This window comes from Capricornis sumatraensis, chromosome 3, assembly GCF_032405125.1.
Source record: "Capricornis sumatraensis isolate serow.1 chromosome 3, serow.2, whole genome shotgun sequence".
Taxonomy (NCBI): Eukaryota; Metazoa; Chordata; class Mammalia; order Artiodactyla; family Bovidae; genus Capricornis; species Capricornis sumatraensis.
In genome coordinates this window covers 59,578,102-59,602,053 of record NC_091071.1, presented here as the reverse complement: position 1 = coordinate 59,602,053, position 23,952 = coordinate 59,578,102, and the positions used below count along the sequence as shown (strand labels likewise).

The following is a 23,952-nucleotide window of genomic DNA, read 5'->3' as shown; positions in this document are numbered from 1 at the left end:
GCACCACGCCCGGCACCCCACCCAGAGGCCCGCGCCCCGGGGCTCACGATCACCGCACCTCCGGGCCGCAGAAACCGGCGTGGGGATCGGCGCGCGCGTCGCATCCCTTGCCACCTCGGATTGCCCCGCCCGCCGCAGCCCGACTTCCCCTCCCTCTCTTGGTCCCTGCCCTCCTCCCTCTCTTCTTCCCTCCCGCCCGCCGGCGCCGGACACGCTGAGCCTCTTCTCTCGGGGCGCCCTTCCCCTCGGCCAGCCGTCGCGTCCCGCGCAGCTTTGGGACGGAGAGGCGGTTGAGTGTTGAATGTTCCGCTCCGAGAGCTCATGGCTGTGGAAGCGAGGCGAGGGCCGGGCCCCCGAGGGGCCGCCGTCTGGGAGGCGGTGATGTTTCTGTTGTGCTCGGGAGTCCCGACCGGGCGCTCCTACAACGTGGACACGGAGAGTGCGCTGCTCTACAAGGGACCCCCCAACACCCTGTTTGGCTACTCGGTGGTGCTGCACAGCCACGGGGAGAACCGATGGTGAGTAGGATCGGACGCGGGAGCCTTTGGCATCTCCGAGCAGCTAGCAAAAAGCGCCTCAGGGATTCCCTGCCTGATTCAAACTTTCCTCCCTCTAGAGAAGGCAGGCGGGAACCCAGCTCGCTGGAGAAGCGCTTGGGAAACGAACTCATCTTGGGGTGGCAGCAGCCGGGGTGCGTTCTGGCGCCAGGCCCTGAAGTTTGGGGTGGCGGGTTGAGTGCTGGGGTGGTGGGCGGAGGAAGAGGCGGCGGGAGCGGCCCGGCTGCCTCTGGGGAGACCCGGGGTTTAGTGGGCAGCGAGGCTAACATCCGCACCCACGTGCGCGTTTCTCTTCTTAGGCTCGTAGTCGGGGCGCCCACTGCCAACTGGCTCTCCAACACTTCAGTGGTCAAACCTGGGGCTATTTACAGATGCAAGATTGGGAAGAATCCAGCCAGGACCTGTGAACAGCTCCAGCTAGGTGAGTGGGATCTGGGGACGGGAGCTAGTAAGCCCTCACCCCACTCCTGTGGACTCCACTGCGGACAAGTCCTGGAAAAAACTCGTATTGCCTATTCTCATTTAAAGGGGATGATTTTCACTGTTAACTCAACACCACGTTCCCTTCTTAACATAAAAGAGGTCTCCTTTCTGTCAGTGTTTTTCTCCCTTTTGCTTATGACAGTGATTGTAGTATTCTGACAAAACTACGTAGAAGGAAAATTTCTTACACCTCCTTAGGCCTTCTCTTCACCTCTCTCTCTCTCCCTCCTCCTGTCCCCACCCCTATGTGTAAAACACATCTTAAAATCTCTCAGCACATTAATGACAGGATCCAGTGAAGCCAAGACTTGAGAATTTTATTTCCATCTTAAAACACATCTTAAAATCTCTCAGCACATTAATGACGGGATCCAGCGAAGCCAAGACTTGAGAATTTTATTTCCATCTTTGACCTATCAACCTTGTTAAAGAACAGGCTAAGGGGCAGATCAGGAATAGCAGCTGGGATTGATCCCATACCCTGTCATTTAGCCTAAGGACTTAAAAAGAAAATAATCTAGTTTTACTTAAGATATGAAATATAAAAGGAGAGCACAAGAAAAAATTGGCATCTCCACTGTTAATAGAAGTATTAATAAAATGAGGTTTAATGTATAATTATTAATTTTTCTCTTCAAAGACTCTTGATTTCTTAATGTCTCTTCTTAGATTTGTGACAATTTGAAAAATGCATTCTGAAGAAAATTCATGTTTCAAAGTCAACAGCAAATTTGCTTTGCACAGACACATGGGGGAAGAAAGGGGAACTAATATTAATTCAGACCCTATATTGCTTCAAACATTGTTAGGAACTGCCCTATATGTTGCTTCTTTTCCAGAAAACAACACTGGGCCATTGGTGGCATTGTTCTTGCTTTACATGTGAGGACTCTTTACATGTGGTTCAGAGTGTTGCAAGGACATTTTCTAAAGTTACTCAGCTAGTGAGTGGAAGATGGGACTGCAAGTCAAAGTCAGGCCTCAGTTCAGTTCAGTCACTCAGTCGTGTCCAACTCTTTGTGATCCCATGGACTGCAGCGCACCAGGCTTCCCTGTCTATTACCAACTCCTGGAGCTTGCTCACACTCATGTCCATCCAGTTGGTGAGGCCATCCAACCATTTCATCCTCTGTTGTCCCCTTTTCCTCCAGCCTACAATCTTTCCCAGGATCAGGGTCTTTTCCAGTGAGTCAGTTCTTCACATCAGGTGGCCAAAGTATTGGAGTTTCAGCTTCAGCATCAGTCCTTCCAAAGAATATTCAGAACTGATTTCCTTTAGGATTCACTGGTTTGATCTTCTTGCTGTCCAAGGGACTCTCAAGAGTCTTCTCCAACACCACAGTTCAAAAGCATCAATTCTTCCGTGCTCAGCTTTCTTTATACTCCAACTCTCACATCCATACATGACTACTGGAAAAGGCCTGCTTGGGTCCGAAGTCCAAGCCATTTCCAGTCACGTATACATCTTCAATGCAAATAAAATTCACTGAAGAGTCCGACATAGTGTCTGCTGAGCTGGTGAGTTACCTGTGAATGGTGAATAAATGGTTATACTTAGTATCTTTTTTCTATTTATCTTTATTATCCATGGGTTTTGGGGATAAGTTAATCACTGCATCTTTAATACCCTCTCCCCTTTTTTTACATAGTAGTCTTTGCTTTTTCTCAAACTGGAATACTTCTTCCCTTCATTGACAGTAAATTCAAATACAATATGCACATAATGGAATTTTATTTTTGACTCAGAGAGCATTTATAAGAGTTTAGGAGTGGTCTGCACTGCATAGAGTAAGTCCCACTCTCTTATTAAGCATCTTCCATTCCAAAAGGCAGACTAGGAAAGCATAACACATTCACAGACCTATGCATTTGGAATAACTCTGCAAAGCATAATTGTCTTTTCCTAAGAGACTTGAGGGATGAAGAATTAGGGAGCAGAGCAGACAGCTTTGATCTGCCAGAGGATCTTGACAAGGTCTCGGGAGGGAAATGTTTTATTTTGCTGTCCTGTCATAGTTTCCTGATTCATGACATTACAACCACTGGTATTTATCCCCTACTTCCTGTCTGGAATGGCACCGGATCTATTTCTAGATGTCTGTATTTAACTGGAAAGATCTGGTCACAATATTGTATTAAAATTTAGGATAATAAAAAATAATCTGTCAAAATTGTAGGAAAGCCTAAATTCTCTGGACACATGGAACATAGGAAGTGACTACAGAAATATCCATGGAGAAATGTGTGCCTGGTAGATGTCCAGCAAGCATGCATTAAATAAAGATTTATTGGGTGGATAAATGAATAAAGCAAAGTGAAAGCTTGATTGTTACCAACCTGATTGGTGAATAAGAGAATTAACTAGAAATGATAAGTCAAAGGGATATTTTCAACTGTAAGATTTTTGATCAATAAAAAAGGTATTTACGGAGGTGAAAGGCAGACGACAAGATTTCTAGTCAGTCAACTGGTGGAAACACAGATGGCTATAGTATTAGAACATTTGCACATCTTTGAACATTTGCAAAAGAGTTGACTGAAATTACTTCTCATATAACATTTTAAACAATGCATCTTCCTTATATGAAGAAATTATATGTTTCAATTCAGAGCAATCTCAGAAGTAACTTGAAGCTGTAAAATAAGGGATTGAGGATAATGTCTAGAAAGTGAACACTAGAAACAATAAATTGGTAACTAAAGGCTTTTTAAAATTCTCAGGTTTGTAGATTACGTATTACTCTTTATGAAGAATTGTCAAGGAAAAAATACACACACACAATCATCTGTATAAGATGGTTTTAGTTGTCCTGTCTCAAAAATATGGACAATGCTTAGCTCACTATCTTACATTTAACTGATATTCAAAAAATATTAGTTTATTATAAGCAGTGCTGCGATGAACATTGCGGTACATGTGTCTCTTTCAATTCTGGTTTCTTTGGTGTGTATGCCCAGCAGTGGGATTGCTGGGTCATAAGGCAGTTCTATTTCTAGTTTTGTAAGGAATCTCCACACTGTTCTCCATAGTGGCTGTACTAGTTTGCATTCCCACCAACAGTGTAAGAATATTGTAAAGTAATTAGCCTCCAATTAAAATAAATAAATTTATATTAAAAATATATTAGTTTATTATCTTTGTTTTCTACTTAAATCTATATCTGCATGTTATCTGTTATAGGCATGGTTAGGTTATAAATACAATTAATAGATGAAACCAAAAGTTAAATATATAAATGAAAAGATAACAGTTGAAACACAGTGAAAAAACATTTTTTTGTTGGCTCAACCAAAAATATCTTATAATAACTAAATATTGAGCTATGATATCCATGTCATAGGATGTTTTCTTTCATTCATGTCCTGATTTGCTATCAAGGAGATGAAGTTGAAAGATCCCTTAAAATAATGCTCATCTGCTATACAATTCAAAGTGCTGTATACATGGACTAGTCTTCAGGTCTAAGATTTTCAAAGTTTCATTCAGATAGATTCCTTCCTTCAAAAGAGGATGTCAATACCCTTCTCCCTACCTCCTAACCCCCCTTCTCTGTTGTCCATAATATTGTCCCATATTGTGGCATGTTCAGTGTAGTCGTAATCAGAAGTGAGTAGCAAATGCCTGTTTATCTTGAATGTTCAGGGGATGAAATGTTGAGAGTCAGGTACCCCTTTTAGTGAAGTGAATTGACTGTAGAAGAGACGTATCTCTTCCTGCGTGCAGACAGGCTCCTTCCACCTCCCTGCCTACCTAAGAGGTATTTTCCTGCTCACTTCCTTGGTACTGCCCTCTGTGAACCAGAGAAAGGTAGTCTGCCTATAGGAGGTCTGAATCAAAACTTGTCCGTGAAGACTCTGTGTCTGGGGAGGCCATAGTGATATCCAGTTTCAGCTGGTTTTCTACCCAGGTGCTCTGCATCCTGGCTAGGTTTTTTTAAAAGGAAACTTTGAACACGGTTGCTAAATTAAGGCATTACAAGTAATGACTTTGTTTATGTATTTAATGATAGTCCATTCATGGTCACCAATATTTGAAGGGAGAAGATAATAAAATATATAAATGACTGTAAAATTGTATTAAAAAGATTGCCTTTATTTCATCTTTCAAAAGACATACTCTCTAGATCTTTCATTACTTATAACTTGGCTGCCAATAGCTTTATACTGATAGCTACTAATAGCATTATACATGTGTGTTTATATGCACATACAGACTTGAACAAATGCACACTTGTCTGGATAATAAAGGTTATAATTTTGTCGTATAATATACATGAAATGTATATAAAATACATAAAATTATATAATTATTGTCTAATATAGTAGCCACAAGCTACACATGGCTATTGAGTACATGAAATGTGGCTAATTTGTAGTGAGAGGTCCTATAATACAGATTACATCTGGGTATTGAAGACTTAGTACCAAAAAATTCATACATGTATATATATATATATATATAAAATCTCTTGATTTTTTAGGTATTGACCATATGTTGAAATAAATAGTTTGAAGTTAATATCAATTAATATTTAAATGAGAATATTTTAGATGCATTAGGTTAAAGGAAATATTAACATTAAGTTTGCTTATTCCTTGTTACTTTTTAATGTGACTAGTGTAAAAATTATTTCATATGTAACTTACATTATGTTTCTATTGGAGAGCACTGTTTTAGAAAAACATAACTTCCCTATGTAAAATAACACTGACTTTTTAGCAAGTGCTTTCCCAATGTCTATATGTAAAATAAATAGGATTTTCACTTTTCTAGATCAGTGTTGTATAATTACCAGACCTTGAAGCTCCCTTCTTGTCCCTCTTTTTCTTACTAGAGAGAACAATGGTTTATTACAAGTTAGTCATCATTATTTCCCTTCAGATTTCTTTCTGGAAATTATATAACCTCTTTGGAAGAGGTTAAGTTAATTAGCATCTGTGTCATTTGACTAATGATTACTTCATTCTCACTTCTGCCTGATTTGTAGGAATTATTAGCTTAACATTAAAAGACAAACCACTCACTGTTGAAACATCAAATATGTTCTTGATAACTTTTCTTTCTTATTTGCAATACTCTTTAAATTGTAGCTTATGGAGCTGATGTTGACACAGACTGGTCATTTTGAAAAATCATCATTGAACAGAGGTTTGTTATGCTAATTATGCAAAACATTAAGACAGAGAGATTCATAAACTATCATATTAAAAGAATTAAGTTTCCTGATTTCCAATAATTTCCCAGACTCCACCTCGAAAAGAATGGTTTTCACCTGGTTTGAGAGATGAGGTTTTCTAAAATGCATTTCATTTATTGCCAAAAGTTTACTTGACCACTGGGTAATATTTCTAATGGCTAAAAAATATCTCCCCTTGGTCACAGTTCTTGGGCCAAGTATGGTGATCCATTGTGCGTGTGGGTCATTGGTTCATTTGGTCATTTCCTGAGGGATGCCTAAGTGCTGGAACCTGGGCTCACAAAAGAAACACGGCCCTTGCCTCAAGCGGTTTGCAGTCTATAGTTTAGTCGCTCAGTCGTGTCCGACTCTTTGCGACCCCATGGACTGCAGCCTACCAGGCTCCTCCGTCCATGGGATTTTCCAGGCAAGAGTACTGGAGTGGGGTGCCATTTCCTTCTCCAGGGTATCTTCCCAACCCAGGGATCGAACCCAGGTCTCCTGCATTCCAGGCAGATGCTTTAACCTCTGAGCCACCAGGGAAGCAGTCTATAGGTTGGGTTATTATAGGAAAGTATGGTGAAACAATCTAATCTAGTTAAGAGAATAAGGTGATGTCTTCCTAAGGAATTCTAGTGGAAAACTGAGGGAAAAAATCAGTTATCTCAGAGGAAGAGGTTATGGGAAAGGGTGCTGGACAGACCAAAGTGTGTTTGAGCACCCTGAGGTCTTTGAGAGGGCGATATCTTTGGATGGAAAGAAAAGAGCATGCAGTTGAACTGTGGCATGTGAAGCGGTGTAGATTAGAGAGGCGAGCAGGGATTATTGTGTTACAGCTTGGTGAATTCTCCGGCAGCTGCAGAAGCACTGGCTGTCAGCATGCTCTTTTGCGGTCACACACTCTTCCTCCGCGTGTGCACAGTGCAGTGGAGGCTGGGGCTGGGTGTTGGGCTGGGGGGCACAGATGCACAGAGGGAGGTGTTGGCTCCAGCAGGCATGGTAGTGCTGAGCAGTGACAGAGGCAGGGTCTGATGCAGACCCACAGGAAACTACAGGGGCCCCGGCTGTTAGTGTGCTCTTCCCGGATGTGTGCACAGCAGTGAAGCGGGATGATGGGCAGCAGGCTGGTGACCTGCAGGCTCACAGCTGCATGGCCAAACCTTGAGCGTGGGCTGAGGGTGACATCAGCCGCTGGGGTGGAGGCAGGCGTCATGTACTTTGGCTTTGGTGGGTACAAGGAGGAGCTCAGTTGGCTAGCCTCTCACACCAGGGTAGCCACAGAGGCCTGGGCTGGCTGTTAGGCTGGTTCCTGGGCTCCTCAAGGACAGGGAAAAGGGAGTATGGCAGAACCCAGGTATCAGTGAACACTAATACGTGTGGGACAAGAGCTGGCAAGATCTGCAGGAGGTCCACCATGTCTGTCCTGGCCGTTGATTTAGTCAGTGGTGAAATCTGCTGTTTGTCTGCAGAGCGGGTCTCTGTGACCTGGACTTTGTAATTAGTAAATGAGAGAGATGAACAGGAAGAAGATTTCAAAGATGTTACCCAAGGTTCTGACTTGGGCTGTTGGGCAGATGATGGTGCTATGTCCCGTGAGATGTAAAAATAGATACCTGGTAATCAGTTGGATGTATGGGCCTGGCGGGCAGGAGAGGTCTATATAGGCAGTTCAGAGTTGAAGGTAATTGGCATAGAAATGGCAATCAAAGCCATGGAAGTTAATGAGTTTAACCTAGGAACATTCTAGGTTAAATGGATCACTGGACCCAGAAGAGATCCCATAGGACTCCTGCCATTTGAGAAGCAGCTTGAACAATATTGGTCAACTCTAGCTGCAACCTAGCTTCTTCTGCCAAGCTTTAAGAAGCCCAGTGCCGGTGGCCTTCTCCTAAACTAATAAACTCTCTGGGAGTGGGTCTAGCTAGGTTAGATATTGTGATTTAAAGTAAGAATATATATTTGGTCTTCAACCCCATTTCTGGCACAGTGATCCTAGAACCCTTGGAGTTTTCTAGAGTGATAAATATGTCTTTTGTTAGGTTAATGACCATTGCCATGGAAAAGAAATGCAAAAAAGCAAAATGGCTGTCTGGGGAGGCCTTACAAATAGCTGTGAAAAGAAAATAAGCAAAAAGCAAAGGAGAAAAGGAAAGATATAAGCATCTGAATGCAGAGTTCCAGAGAATAGCAAGAAGAGATAAGAAAGCCTTCCTAGGCGATCAATGCAAAGAAATAGAGGAAAAGAACAGAATGGGAAAGACTAGAGATATCTTCAAGAAAATTAGAGATACCAAGGGAACATTTCATGCAAAGATGGGCTCGATAAAGGACAGAAATGGTATGGACCTAACAGAGTAGAAGATATTAAGAAGAGGTGGCAAGAATACACAGAAGAACTGTACAGAAAAATCTTCATGACCCAGATAATCATGATGGTGTGATCACTCATATAGAGCCAGACATCCTGGAATGTGAAGTCAAGTGGGCCTTAGAAGCATCACTGGGAACAAAGAAAGTGGAGGTGATGGAATTCCAGTTGAGCTGTTTCAAATCCTGAAAGATGATGCTGTGAAAGTGCTGCACTCAATATGCCAGCAAATTTGGAAAACTCAGCAGTGGCCACAGGACTGGAAAAGGTCAGTTTTCATTCCAATTCCAAAGAAAGGCAATGCCAAAGAATGCTCAAACTACTGAACAATTGCACTCATCTCACACGCTAGTAAAGTAATGCTCAAAATGCTCAAAGCCAGGCTTCAGCAATACATGAACTGTGAAATTCCTGATGTTCAAGCTGGTTTTAGAAAAGGCGGAGGAGCCAGAGATCAAATTGCTAACATCCGCTGGATCATCGAAAAAGCAAGAGAGTTCCAGAAAAACATCTCTTTCTGCTTTATTGACTATGCCAAAGCCTTTGACTGTGTGGATCACAATAAACTGTGGAAAATTCTGAAAGAGGTGGGAATACCAGACCACCTGACCTACCTCTTGAGAAATCTGTGTGCAGGTCAGGAAGCAACAGTTAGAACTGACATGGAACAACAGACTGGTTTCAAATAAGAAAAGGAGTACGTCAAGGCTGTATATTGTCACCCTGCTTATTTAACTTATATGCAGAGTACATCATGAGAAATGCTGGGCTGGAAGAAACACAAGCTGGAATCAAGATTGCCGGAAGAAATATCAATAACCTCAGATATGCAGATGACACCACCCTTATGGCAGAAAGTGAAGAGGAACTAAAAAGCCTCTTGATGAAAGTGAAAGAGGAGACTGAAAAAGTTGGCTTAAAGCTCAACATTCAGAAAACGAAGATCATGGCATCTGGTCCCATCACTTCATGGGAAATAGATGGGGAAACAGTGGAAACAGTGTCAGATTTTATTTTTTCGGGCTCCAAAATCACTGCAGATGGTGACTGCAGCCATGAAATCAAAAGACGCTTACTCCTTGCAAGAAAAGTTATGACCATCCTAGATAGCATATTCGAAAGCAGAGACATTAGTTTGCCGACTAAGGTCCGTCTAGTCAAGGCTATGGTTTTTCCAGTAGTCATGTATGGATGTGAGAGTTGGACTGTGAAGAAGGCTGATCGCCGAAGAATTGATGCTTTTGAACTGTGGTGTTGGAGAAGACTCTTGAGAGTCCCTTGGACTGCAAGGAGATCCAACCAGTCCATTCTGAAGGAGATTAGCCCTAGGATTTCTTTGGAAGGAATGATGCTAAAGCTGAAACTCCAGTACTTTGGCTACCTCATGCGAAGAGTTGACTCATTGGAAAAGACTTTGATGCTGGGAGGGATTGGGGGCAGGAGGAGAAGGGGACGACCGAGGATGAGATGGCTGGGTGGCATCACTGACTCGATGGACGTGAGTCTGAGTGAACTCTGGGAGATGGTGATGGAGAGAAAGGCCTGGCATGCTGCGATTCATGGGGTCGCAAAGAATAGGACATGACTGAGCGATTGAACCGAACTGATCCTAGAACCCTTGGAGTTTTCTAGAGTGATAGATATGTCTTTTGTTAGGTTAATGAGGTGACTTTAGGACCAAAGGATGTGACTAGTTGCCAGTAGAGCACACTGTATAATCAGAGGATTGGAACTTTCATACCTATCCCCCTGACACCAGCAGGAGAAGAGGGGCTGGAGGCTGAACCAGTTGCCAATGGCCAATGATTTAATCACTCATGGCTATTCAATGAAACCTCTATAAAAGCCCAAAAGGACAGGACTTGTGAACATATGGGGCTTTAGGACTAGTGGTGCATTCGGAGAGGGCCTGGGAGCTCCCTTCGTGTTTCCCATGTCTTGCCCTGTGTGTCTCTTCCATCCAGCTGTTCCTCAGTTACTGCTTTTATCATAAACTGATAATCTAGTGAGTAAAATGGTTCTCTTGAGTTCTGTGAACCACACTTGCAAATTAATCAAACCAAAGGAAAACATTGATGGAAACTTCAATAGCCAGTGCACTTGAGACTGACATCTGAAACGTGTGCTGGGGGGTGATATGGAAAGAAAGTAGTCTTTTAAAAATATTTTATGTATTGTGAAATCAACTATTAAACATACTCCCAGTGCATTTTTACCTTTCAGGTTTCTTCTAAAAGTTCCATTACCCATTGAGGAAGTTTTATGTGAATTTATTAAAGGTGCCTAAATTTCCTAGTCCTATAGAAGTGAAGTGAAGTGAAGTGAAGTGAAGTGAAGTGAAGTGGCTCAGTTGTGTCCGACTCTTTGCGACCCCATAGACTGGGGCCTACCAGGCTTCTCTGTCCATGGGATTTTCTACGCAATAGTACTGGAGTGGATTGCCATTTCCTTCTCCAGGGGATCTTCCCAACCCAGGGCTCGAATCTGGGTCTCCCGCATTGTAGACAGACGCTTTACCGTCTGAGTCCTATAGAAGATAATCACAAATTGCTGGGTGATAGTAAGGTATTTTTTAGTGTTGTTCAGTAATGTACTGTATTTACTTTTTTCTTTTTTTTAACCCTTTGGTTTCCTTCACCCATTTCTCCCTCCCTGACTCCACCTCTGGCAGCCACATATCTGTTCTCTCTCTGAGCATTTTTTTTTTTTGGATTCCACATATAAGCGAAATCATAGAGCATTTATCTTTCTCTGACTTAGTTCACTTAGCATGTCATCAGGGTTCAGTCATGTTGTTGCAGACAAGATTACATTCTTTTCTATGGTTGAATAATACCCCATTGCACATTGCATATATATATATATATATATATACTGCAGTTCTTCATCCGCTCACTCTTCATTGAACACTTAGGTTATTTCCCATCTTGGCTATTACAGATAATACTACAGTAAATATGGGGGGGGTACATTATGCTATTTTTAGTTGTGTTTTCCTTTTCTTTGGATATGTACTCAAAAGCATTGTCGGAATTGTTAGAACTATGGTAGTTCTATTTTTAATTTTTTGAGGAACCTCCATGCTGTTTCCATAGTGGCTGCCCCAATTTACATTCCCACCAACAATGCGCGGCCTTTTTCTCCACACCCTCACTAACATTGGTTATCTCTTGTCTTTTTGATAATAGCCATTCTAACGGGTGTGAGGTGATAGCTCCTTGTGATTTTGATTTGCATTTCCCTGATGATCAGCGATGCTGGGCATGTTTTTATATCGTTCTGCTCCATATTTTCTCTCATTCAGTAGGTTGCTTTTTCATTTTGTTGATGGTTTCCTTTACTGTGCAGAAACTTTGTAGTATGATGTAGTCTCATTTATTTTTGCTTTTGTTTCTTTTGCTTCTGGAGTTAAATTTAAAAAATTAATACTCAGACCTTTTCAAGGAGCTTGCAGAACTGAACCCTTAATTGGTGGGATCTGACATTATCTCCAAGTAGATAATATTATAATTACAAGTTGGATTTCAGGACCCTCGCCTAGTATCAGAGAATTTGCTGGTGGTGGTGTGGAAAAGCTTCACCCACACACATTGGAGTTGTGTGAAGAATCCTTAGTAGGGCATTGGGAGTTTCCAGAGGCCCCCAGATAACTCCAGTGTTCATCCATGGTTAAGAACCATTGGATAAAGAAAAAGAGCCAGAAAAATAAGACTGAGGAGGAAAAGCCGAAGGGGTAGCCAGGGAATCAGGTCAATATGGCATTATGGAAGTTGAAGAATAGGAGATTTTGAGAAGAGATGAGTGGTTGGCATATCAAAAGAGGTCAAGAGGTCAAGCTAGGTAAGAGCCTAGGAGGATTCTTTGGATTTAGAAAGAATTGGTTTGTTAACAACCTTGGAAAGACCTGTTTTAGTGGTAATGCCAGACTTCAGAGGGGTGAGGAGTGAGAAAATATTGGTGCCAGATATCAACTCTTCCTTTATTAAAGGAAGAGTTCTTCCTTGGGTTCTTCCTTCATTTATTAAATAAATGTTATCCATTACTTATGTTGGTACTTGGAGTAGAAAGTTGGCCAACATGGCTAACGCCTTCAAAGAACTCAGTTACAGGAATAACAGGTAAACAGATAAGCACTTATGAGAAACGTCGCAAGCGTAATGATAGATATGTACAATAGGGAGAAGAAGCTGGATAATGAAAGTATTTTGGAACAACAGACATGAGTAATTGAGTCAGTTCTGGCCAGTTTTGATGAGCACATAGTAGAGTCTCAATGAATGTGAAATAGATGGGTACACTTCTCAGATTTGGGTGGGGTCTTCTGGGATTTGCTGTGTGTTTCAGCAATCCCAGGGATGGGGAGCCTGGTGGGCTGCCGTCTATGGGGTCGCACAGAGTCGGACACAACTGAAGTGACTTAGCTCAGCATTGTTCCCAGAGGTCTAGGCCAGCCTTGCATTCCAGACTCTGCCCACTTACGCTGGACAGTCTAAAGAATACACACTCCTGAGATAGGAAGTCTAGAATGGACTGTCTTTAAAATTGGTGGAATTTTAATATTAGGAGTAGTTGGCAATATCAAATTAGAACATGGAAGTGGACTTGCAGGGGACAAGACTGGGTTCAGTAATGCCGTGTGTTGGTTCTGATGTCCTCAGTTTATCCCTAAGGATTTTAAACAAATAATTAGTCATCTCTTTCATATAATTTCTATGAAATACTGTAATTCACAATGAATTTTTCAGATATAGTAAGAGTATAGACATAGTTGTCAAATCTCTTTTGCTGGAAATATTTCGTGAAGTGGATTAGACGTGTCCTTTTCAAATTATATTCTAGGTAGAAGTCTCTTGTCAGTATCTACCCTCTGTGAAATCATTCTAGGTCTACCTAACCTCAGTGCTATTCTCTGTTCTCTTGGGACCATTTTTTAGTATTTATTAGAACATCATTATTTTGTCTGAAAATCATTGTTGCATTGTCTCTGCAACATCTTATCCCCCCCCTTTAAACTTTGAATGAAAAGTTGTCCTCTGTTGTCAGGAACCCTCATCTCGGTCTGATCCTACACTGACTGGTACAGAATGATGCCATGGACTCCCTGACTGATTTTTACTTTTCTCGTATTTTTGAGCTTTATTATCATCCTGACCTCCTCCTCCATCCTACCCTGTGAATTCCAAAACCAAGCTCAGAACGTCAGTATTGACCAGTGAGCATTAAGTGAGGGCAGCTTTCCCTGGAGTGCTTTTCTGTTCACATTTTTATACTGTTTTTGTTTCAAAGACCAACAGTATCTATAATATTAGTGATACTTTTTCAAATGAAATGGTACTTGCATATTAGTGATGCTCTTTCAAATGACTCCTTAAGTCTAAGAGATTAACTGAAAACCATGGAAACAGAGAGTTGTTTTTCCTTATTTGCTAACGTTGGATGTTAAAATATAAGTTATAATGAAATAGAATTAGAATAGGATTATTAATAGTGCCAAAACTTGGATTCATTCGTGGATTAATGGTGAAGTACTCATAGCAAATCACTGTAAAGTAGTATCGGGTAGTGGATGACAGTGTGGGCTTGACTCTTTCCTTCTCCACTTATAGGTTTAGTGACTTTGGGCAAGGTGCTTATTCTCCCTTTCTTTCAGCTTCTCCATCTATTAAATTGGGATAATGATAATAATACCCACCTTTAAGGGATATAAGAAAAATTAAATGACTAAATATATATGTTCACATATGTTAAAAGTGTGCCTATTACATGGGAAACATTTAATAAGTGTTATTTTAATAGTTATTATAAGACAACATTCCTTCTTTATATTATGCTCGAAGGATATATCAGTTGCCGTACATTTTTCTGTTCTACTTAGTAAAAAGACTTGTATAGGTTTTCTATAGGAATGTGAAGAAGTTTGGACCCAAGGCACTTGAAGGGAAACCCTTATCTTAGATTCAGGCTCACAAGCAGAATGGTTTTCTAGGGTTCAGAAGTCTAGTGATGACTCAGGATCAACCCAGATTTATACCATTGCAACCATCAGGCTTGACTCTGCTGCCTGAATGCATTCACCTCTGTGTGGAACTCTTCCTAAATACAACAAAGTAAAATAAATAAAATTATAAAATAAAAACTATAATTAAAATAAAATGACGAGAAGACTGGAATAGCTGGTTTTTTCAGGCCTCTGATTATAAGAACTGTTCTTATATAAACTGAGCATGATTATCCATAATTATCAGATTTGTATTACAAAGTCTAAGAGCATGACACTTAAAGATACATCAAGAATTGTTTCTAATTTTGATATTAATTTGATGTTTCGATCCTTGAGTGCCACTAGATGCATTGGTGGAAATGATCTTGGAAGTTTAGTACTTTCATGTCCCACATCTCCTCTAGAACTGGAGTGGTTTACTTTCCATTACTCAATTATTGTTTTAGCTGTTAAATTCATGAACATCACTGTTACCTTTTAAAAACATCACCACCACATTTTGTTAGATGTGTGGGAAAATACACAGTTTAATATAATAATCATAATCTAGTGGGTTTAGTAATAATTAGTGTTTGATAAGAAATAAAACGGAGAAGGCAATGACTCCCCACTCCAGTACTCTTGCCTGGAAAATCCCATGGATGGAGGAGCCTAGTAGGCTGCAGTCCATGGGGTCGCTAAGAGTGGGGCACGACAGAGTGACTTCACTTTCACTTTTCACTTTCATGCATTGGAGAAGGAAATGGCAACCCACTCCAGTGTTCTTGCCTGGAGAATCCCAGGGAAGGGGGAGCCTGGTAGGCTGCCGTCTATGGGGACGCACAGAGTCGGACACGACTGAAGCGACTTAGCAGTAAGAAATAAAAACAAGGGGCCCTTTGGCTTACGGAGCTTAAGGAATGCTGCTGATCCAACCTCACAGCACCATGAGCTCCCTCTGCTGGTGTGTCCACATCAATGCAATGTGGGTACACTAGGGAGTGGAAGCCTTTACCACTCATTTATTGAACACCTACTAGGTGCCAGAAAGTCTTGTATGCACAGCATACAATTTCTGTAATTTTTATAGCCCTCCAATGGTAGGCCTTGTATTCTGGTCATATTTGAATTGGAATGTTTGCTTTTAATCCCATATGTCTTTTCTGTATTCTGTTTCACTCAGTAATTGTTGCTTCTACAAATACAGAAATATTGAATGAATGACGCTTTATAGAACGTAGAAGAAGAGTCATTTGTTTGTCAGGATTATCTGAGAAAAATTTAGGGTGGAAGAGTTTGAAATATATAGGACTAATCTTTCAATAGACTAGAACTTCATGTTAAAAAAGGTAATTGATGGAAGTAAGGTCTTTCACTATTTTTCTAAAACTTGAAAATTATGTCATGTTTTGAAAGATCAGACCAATATGTGTGTTGTCTTAGTATCCAGAAGACCAGACTGAGAGCCCCCATCGAACGTCTGAACTGATTAAGCCAGTGACACAGGCAGATAAACACTTGTCATTGCATCCAAAAGTCCCAAGCTGCCCTACCCACAATGTGTCACTCAAGCTGTCAAAAGGCTACAGGAAGACCTTTGAGTCTGGTCTTACCTCTTGCTCATTCCTCAGTGGAAATGCCAAAGTATTGAGAATTGATCTAAACTGAGGAAAAGATCAGGGTAAGATAGGGACCAAGAAAGTGACATTTTCCATGAGCCCTAGAAAGTTGGCTAGAAACTTTACACATTTTCAGCTGGCAGAAAAGATTAGAAAGTGAAATCTATTCAGATAATTCATACATTTGAAATAATTGTACAGTTCTATTGTATATACTCCAGATTCGTGGAAAGTAACTACTTTGAGGTCTTCAATTACTAAAAGTTTTTTAAAATTCTTTTCCATTATGTTTTAGTGCAAGATATCGAATATAATATCTTGTGCTGTACCGTAGGACCTTATTGTTGGTCTCTTTCATGTATAGTAGTTTGTATCTGGATCTGCTGATCCCAATCTCTTAATTTACCCTTCTCCACCTTTTTCTCTTGGGTAACTATGAGTTTGTTTTCTATGTCTGTAAGTCTATTTTTGTTTTGTAAATACATTCATTAATATCATATTTTAGATTCTCCATATACTTGATATATTTTTGTCTGATTTACTTCCCTTGATATGATAATCTCGAGATCCATCCATGTTGCTGCCAATGGCAGTCTTTCATTCTAAAATTTCTTATACTTGATTCTGATCTTTTCCATTTACTAACCACATGAATTTGGGCAGATATCTTTACTTCTTTAAGATTCTATTTCTCTACATGTGAAATGAGATTGTTAGCACAGTCCTCCGTTGCTGCTGTGAGAATTAAATGAATTGAATGTGTATGGTAAGCGCTCCCTGACAGTTCAGTTCAGTCGCTCAGTCGTGTCCGACTCTTTGCGACCCCATGAACCGCAGCACGCCAGGCCTCCCTGTCCATCACCAACTCCCAGAGTTCACCCAAACCCCTGTCCATTGAGTCGGTGATGCCATCCAACCATCTCATCCTCTGTTGTCCCCATCTCCTCCCGCCCTCAATCTTTCTCAGCATCAGGGTCTTTTCCAGTGAGTCAGCTCTTTGCATCAGGTGGCCAAAGTATTGGAGTTTCAGCTTCAACATCAGTCCTTCCAATGAACACCCAGGACTGATCTCCTTTAGGATGGACTGGTTGGATCTCCTTGCAGTCCAAGGGACTCTCAAGAGTCTTTTCCAGCACCACAGTTCAAAAGCATCAATTCTTTGTCACTCAGCTTTCTTTATAGTCCAACTCTCACATCCATACATGACCACTGGAAAAACGATAGCCTTGACTAGACAGACCTTTGTTGGCAAAGTAAAGTCTCTGCTTTTTCATATGCTGTCTAGGTTGGTCGCTGACAGTGATATGCCACAAATATGTTATGGAGAAGGGTATATGCCATGACATATGTGTACCTTAACATATCTTTAGCTTAATCCTTAAAATAATAATGTCAATATCAACTCATGTTTGCCTGCTTTCTCTGCCGGGCTCTGGCCCAAGCCCTTCACATACCCCTCATTTACTGCCCACAGCCCTTGCAGAATCCCTCTGAGACAGCCATCTCTGGAGGCCCACCTAATTCTCAGTCCTAAACCATCCTATTCACATATCGCACTTTGTAAAGATCTTCAAACCTGCAAACATTGTTTTCCTTCAGACCATCTGTTACTATCTTAAAACTTACGGGACTAGTGTTTTGGAAGAGAAGTAGGGGAGAATAGTAGGAAGAAAGAAGACCTCTCCAAAGTTTAGATCCTTGAATGGTGAAAATTTTCCAGTTGTATCCTCTGTTGTTCTTCAGTTGCTAAGTTGTGTCTGGCTCTTTGTGACCCCATGGACTGCAGCACGCCAGGCTCCCTTGTCGTTTACTATCTCCCGGAGTTTGCTCAGATCCATGTCCATTGAGTCAGTGATGCTATCTAACCATCTCATCTTCTGCTGCTCCCTTCTCCTGCTTTCAGTCTTTTCCCAGCATCAGGGTCTTTTCTAATGAGTTGGCTCTTCAAATCAGGTGGCCAAAGTATTAGAGCTTCAGCCTCAGTCCTTCCAGTGAATATTCAGGGTTGATTTCCTTTAGGATTGACTGATTTGATCTCATTGCTGTCCAAGGGTCTCTCAAGAGTCCAACCTCTAGTACCCTCTAGTGGAACATTTTGTGGTGGAAAAAGTGGGTATTAGAATTCCCTCCCTCAGCAAACATTCCGTTCCTGCCTACTGCATGTAAGGCCCTGTTCTGTGCTGTGGAAATGCCAGTCAATGAAATAGTCAATCTTCCCCCATCAAGTGACACTCAAGAGCTAATATCTAGTCTCCCATAGTCTCTGTCATATTTTGTCACTTGAAACAATGGCACTAAAATAGATGACATGAGAAACAGAAGAAAAAAAAAAGTGGAGGGAATGGCAAAAAATGTTCCTAATTGGCTTTGTACTGATATCCTTTGTATCCATCTATCAAAATCACTACTTATTCATATTTATACACTCATGTACATACTAAAACAAAATCAGTAAGTGGAAATGAAAACCAAATAGTAAGCATACATCTTCATATTTGCTTTCCCAAATACAAATTGAAAGAGGAAAAATACAAAAGAGAAAGATGGACTTAATTTTTAGAATAAGGTGTATGGTTTTCATGTGGTTTTTTTTTTAATGTCTACTGGGAAAATGCATTCAACTGTGCTCAGAATTAGTCATTCTACTTGTATAAAAGCATGAAAAATTATCACATATTAATTTCTACCAACCTCATTTATGTTAAACCATGTAAAGTACATTTTTTTAATTATGAAGCTGATTCGATTTACTAAGAGTTTAGATCAGTACTGTATGAGCTGAATTGAAAACCAGATTATAAGTCATTTCAGCATGACATTTGGATAAAATATAAAGATCACCTGCATTTATCTATGTTGTTCTGTCAGGGAAATTCCTGAGAATTAACTTTCTCACCATCACCATTTCTGATCAAATTATAAATACTGTATTTCCACATGAAAAGAGTTGGCTTAACATTTGATATGCTATTTCAATGTTTTGTTGAAACCAAGGAGGGCAAGAAGATATTATTATCATTTTCTAAACGGAGTAGCTCCTTTTCAAATATTGCCTAACAGAGGAAATGGCAAAGCATGCGTTTTGCAGAGCAGTTGCTCATAAGTCCAGCTGCATGCTGCCGTTACCTGGGGAACTGTGTGCAAAATTCTGGATCTCAAACTGGGCGCATCAAATCTGGACCAGGTGTCAGTATCTGCTCAAAACTCCCCCAGCTGATCTTGATGTCCAATCGGAGCTGAGAACCACGTGAAAAGGCGTGGCCTCCAGAGCACAGAGGTGAAGGGAAAGCTCTGGAGAGACGCAGAGCATAGGCTGGCGATGTGGTCTGACCCCTCTGCCAAGATTCTGCAAGCACTGCAGAAGCAGAGGGGGAAAGTTGCTCAAAATTAAGAAGAGACCCAGCTCAGTGGTGGAGATTTATAAGCTGTTCTTCCAGCTGATTTTGCCTTGTTACCAGTGCTGAAAGCAGCTCAAGATTATTGTTGCTGTTGGGTGCTGCCTGTGACAGAAGCAGTGTTAGGAAGTAGAGGGAAGAAACTTATGTAAGCAGGAGTCTGTGTGTTTGTTCATCTTCTAGAATTATCTAAGTGTGTGACTCATAAGAATGAGAGTCCTTGCAGTGATGACACTGTGATGTCACCTGAGCGCTAAAACTAAAGCAGAAAGGATGCAAAGGGGAGTAATCTGTGGACCTGGAAAACAGTTACTGAGATAGGAGTTTCTCTAGTCTCTATTTTAAAATCAACAAGGAAGAGAACTCAGCTGAGAAACAGATGATGATTCACTAGTTTCCTGTATAAAAACTTTGGGGTCTTTTCCAGTGTAAGTTCGATGCATGAAGCCGGGCACTCAAACCCAGTGCCCGGGGACAACCCAAAAGGATGGGACAGGGAAGGAGTTGGGAGAGGGGTTCAGGATGGGGAATACATGTGTGCCCATGGTTGATGCGTGTGGGTGTGTGGCAGGGGCCACCACACTGGTGAAGTGATGGTCCTCCAATTGAATATATTAATCAAAAAAACTCTGGGGCCATTTTCATGCTATTTACATGGCATTTCGTGGTTCTAAACTATTCTATGTTTATTGCATACATATTACTATATGTTTGTAAACTTTGTGGTGGCATCTCTAGAACGGGAAACTTGTGTCTAAATATTGGCCGTAATCTTAATGAAAGTGTTCATTAAACATACTGCATTTTAAAGTAGTATAAATATATTATAGCATCAATATATTATAAAGAGATAATATATTGTTTGTGACCTCTGTTCTCTAATTTCCTCCTGCACATAAACTGAATGTTGACTAATTTTAGAAAGACTTTGGTATTTTCAGAGAAGATACTTCATTGGAGTGTCTTTTGGGATGTTGTTGTTCAGTTGCCCAATTATGTCCGACTCTTTGCAACTCCATGGACTGAAGCACGCCAGGCTTCCCTGTCCTTCATTATCTCCTGGAGTTTGCTCAGATTCATGTCTATGGAGTCCATGATACCATCCAACAATTTCATCCTCTGTTATTCCCCTCGACTCCTGCCCTCAGTCTTTCCCAGCATCAAGGTATTTTCCAATGAGTCAGCTGTTTGCATCAGGTTGCCAAAATATTGGAGTGTGTTTGTGTGTGTGTGTGTTAGTCGCTCAGTGGTGTCTGACTCTTTGCCACCCCATGGACTGTAGCTTACCAGGCTCCGCTGTCCCTGGAATTCTCCAGGCAAGAATATTGGAGTGGGTTGCTATTACCTTCTCCAGGAGATCTTCTCAACCCAGGGATCAAACCCGGCTCTCCCACATTGCAGGCAGATTCTTTACCATCTGAGCCACAAGGGAAGCCCTCAACACCAGTCCCTCCAATGAATAGTCAAGGTTGATTTCCTTTAGGATTGACTGGTTTGGTCTCTTTACTATTCAAGGGAATCTCAAGAGTCTTCTCCAGAACCACAGTTCAAAAACCTCAGTTCTACAATGCCCAGCTTTCTTTATGGTCCAGCTTTCACATCAGTACATCAGTTCAGTCAGTCATTTGTGTCCACCTCTTTACTGGATCATTGAAAAAGCAAAAGAGTTCCAGAAAAACATCTATTTCTGCTTTATTGACTATGCCAAAGCCTTTGACTGTGTGGATCACAATAAACTGTGGACAATTCTGAAAGAGATGGGAATACCATACCACCTGACCTGCCTCTTGAGAAAACTGTTGCAGGTCAGGAAGCAACAGTTAGAACTGGACATGCAACAGACTGGTTCCAAATCAGGAAAGGAGTACGTCAAGGCTGTATATTGTCACTCTGCTTATTTACCTTATATGCAGAGTACATCATGAGAAACACCGGGCTGGAAGAAGCACAAGCTGGAGTCAAGATTGCCGGGAGAAATATCAATAACCTCAGATATGCAGATGACACCACCCTTATGGCAGAAAGCGAAGAAGAACTAAAGAGCCTCTTGATGAAAGTGAAAGAGGAGAGTGAAAAAGTTGGCTTAAAGCTCAACATTCAGAAAACTAAGATCATGGCATCTGGTCCCATCACTTCATGGCAAATAGATGGAGAAACAGTGGAAACTGTCAGACTTTATTTTGGGGGGCTCCAAAATCACAGCAGATGGTGATTGCAGCCATGAAATTAAAAGACACTTGCTCCTTGGAAGGAAAGTTATGACCAACCTAGACAACATATTAAAAAGCAGAGACATTACTTGGTCCACAAAGGTCCATCTAGTCAAGGCTATGTTTTTTCCAGTGGTCATGTATGGATGTGAGAGTTGGACCATAAAAAAAGCTGAGCACCGAAGAATTGATGCCTTTGAACTGTGGTGTTGGAGAAGACTCTTGAGAGTCCCTTGGACTGCAAGGAGATCCAACCAGTCCATCCTAAAGATCAGTCCTGGGTGTTCATTGGAAGGACTGATGCTGAAGCTGAAACTCCAATACTTTGGCTACCTGATGCGAAGAGCTGACTCATTTGTAAAGACCCTGATGCTGGGAAAGATTGAAGGCAGGAGGAGAAGGGGACAACAGAGGATCAGATGGTTGGATGGCCTCATCAACTTGATGGACAGGATTTTGATCAAGCTCCAGGAGTTGGTGATGGACAGGGAAGCCTGGCATGCTGCAGTCCGTAGGGTCTCAAAGTTCAGTTCAGTTCAGTCACTCAGTCGTGTCCAACTCTTTGCAACCCCATGAAACACAGCACACCAGGCTTCCCTGTCCCTCAACAACTCCCAGAGTTTATCCAAACTCATCTCCATTGAGTCGGTGATGCCATTCAACCATCTCATTCTGTTATCCCCTTCTCCTCCCACCTTCAATCTTTCCCAGCATCAGGGTCTTTACAAATGAGTCAGCTCTTCGCATCAGGTAGCCAAAGTATTGGAGTTTCAGCTTCAGCATCAGTCCTTCCAATGAACACCCAGAACTGATCTCCTTTAGGATGGACTGGTTGGATCTCCTTGCAGTCCAAAGGACTCTCAAGAGTCTTCTCTAACACTGCAGCTCAAAAGCATCAATTCTTTGGTGCTCAGCTTTCTTTATAGTCCAACTCTATCATCCATACATGACTACTGGAAAACCATAGCTTTGACTGTATGGAACTTTGTTGGAAAAGTGATGTCCCTGCTTTTTAATATGCTGTCTAGTTTTGTCATAGCTTTTCTCCCAAGGAACAAGCGTCTTTTAAATTCATGACTGCATTCACCATCTGCAGTGATTTTGGAGCCCAAGAAAATAAAGTCTGTCACTGTTTCCATTTTTTCCCCATGTGTTTGCCATGAAGTGATGGGACTGGATGCTATGATCTTAGTTCTTTGAATGTTAAGTTTTAACCCAGCTTTTTCACTCTCCTCTTTCAACTTCATCAAGAGGCTCTTTATTTCCTCTTTGCTTTCTGCCATTAGGGTGTCATCTGCATATCTGAAGTTATTGATATTTCTCCCAGAAATCTTGAGTCTAGCTTGGGCTTCATCCAGCCCAGAATTTTGCATGATGTACTCTGCATGTAAGTTAAATAAGCAGGGTGACAATATATAGTCTTGACATACTCCTTTCCCAATTTGGAATCAGTCCATTTTTCCATGTAGAGTTCTAACTGTTGCTCCTTGACCTGCATACAGGTTTCTCAGGAGGCAGGTAAGGTGGTCTAGTATTTCCATCTCTTTAAGAATCTTCCACAGTTTGTTGTGATCCACACAGTCAAAAGCTTTCGCTGTTGTCAATGAAGTAGATGGAGATGTTTTTTTGGAATTCTCTTGCTTTTTCTTTGATCCAACAGATGTTGGCAATTTGATTTCTGGTTCCTCTGACTTTTCTAAATCCAGCTGGTACATCTGGAAGTTCTTGGTTCATGTACTGTTGAAGTCTAATTTGAAGAATTTTGAGCATTTCCTTGCTGAAATGAGCACAATTGTGTGGCAGTTTGAGCTTTCTTTGGTTTTGTTCGTCTTTGGGATTGGGGTGAAAACAGACTTTTTCCAGTCCTGTGGCCACTGCTGAGTTTTCTAAATTTGCTGGCATAAGTGCAGCAATTCAACAGTGTCATGTTTCAGAATTTGAAATAGCTCAGCTGGAATTCCACCACCTCCACTAGCTTTGTTTATAGTAATGCTTCCTAAGGCCCGCTTGACTTCATACTCCAGAATGTCTGGCTCTAGGTGAGTTTTCACATCATCATGGTTATCCAGGTCATTAGGAACTTTTTTGTACAGTTCTGTGTGCTTGCCACCACAGCTTCTAGTAGATGAATCCACCATTTATCATCTATTTTTGACATTAATT

General features: G+C 41.3%; 1 protein-coding gene and 1 non-coding gene across 3 annotated transcripts in view; one reads left to right on the top strand and one right to left on the bottom strand.

Annotated features, from left to right (window-relative positions):
- The first annotated feature begins 321 nt into the window (after window positions 1-321).
- Window positions 322-23,952, top strand: part of ITGA4 (integrin subunit alpha 4) — a 91,723-nt gene continuing 68,092 nt past the window's right edge. For both annotated transcript variants that reach the window (XM_068969172.1, XM_068969173.1), the window contains exons 1-2: window positions 322-518; window positions 857-978. In XM_068969172.1, the coding sequence (XP_068825273.1) occupies window positions 322-518; window positions 857-978 (319 nt within the window). The remainder of the gene's footprint in view (window positions 519-856; window positions 979-23,952) is intronic.
- Window positions 6,689-6,760, bottom strand: TRNAS-GGA (transfer RNA serine (anticodon GGA)). Its single transcript has one exon. It is a non-coding gene; the product is annotated as a tRNA-Ser (tRNA).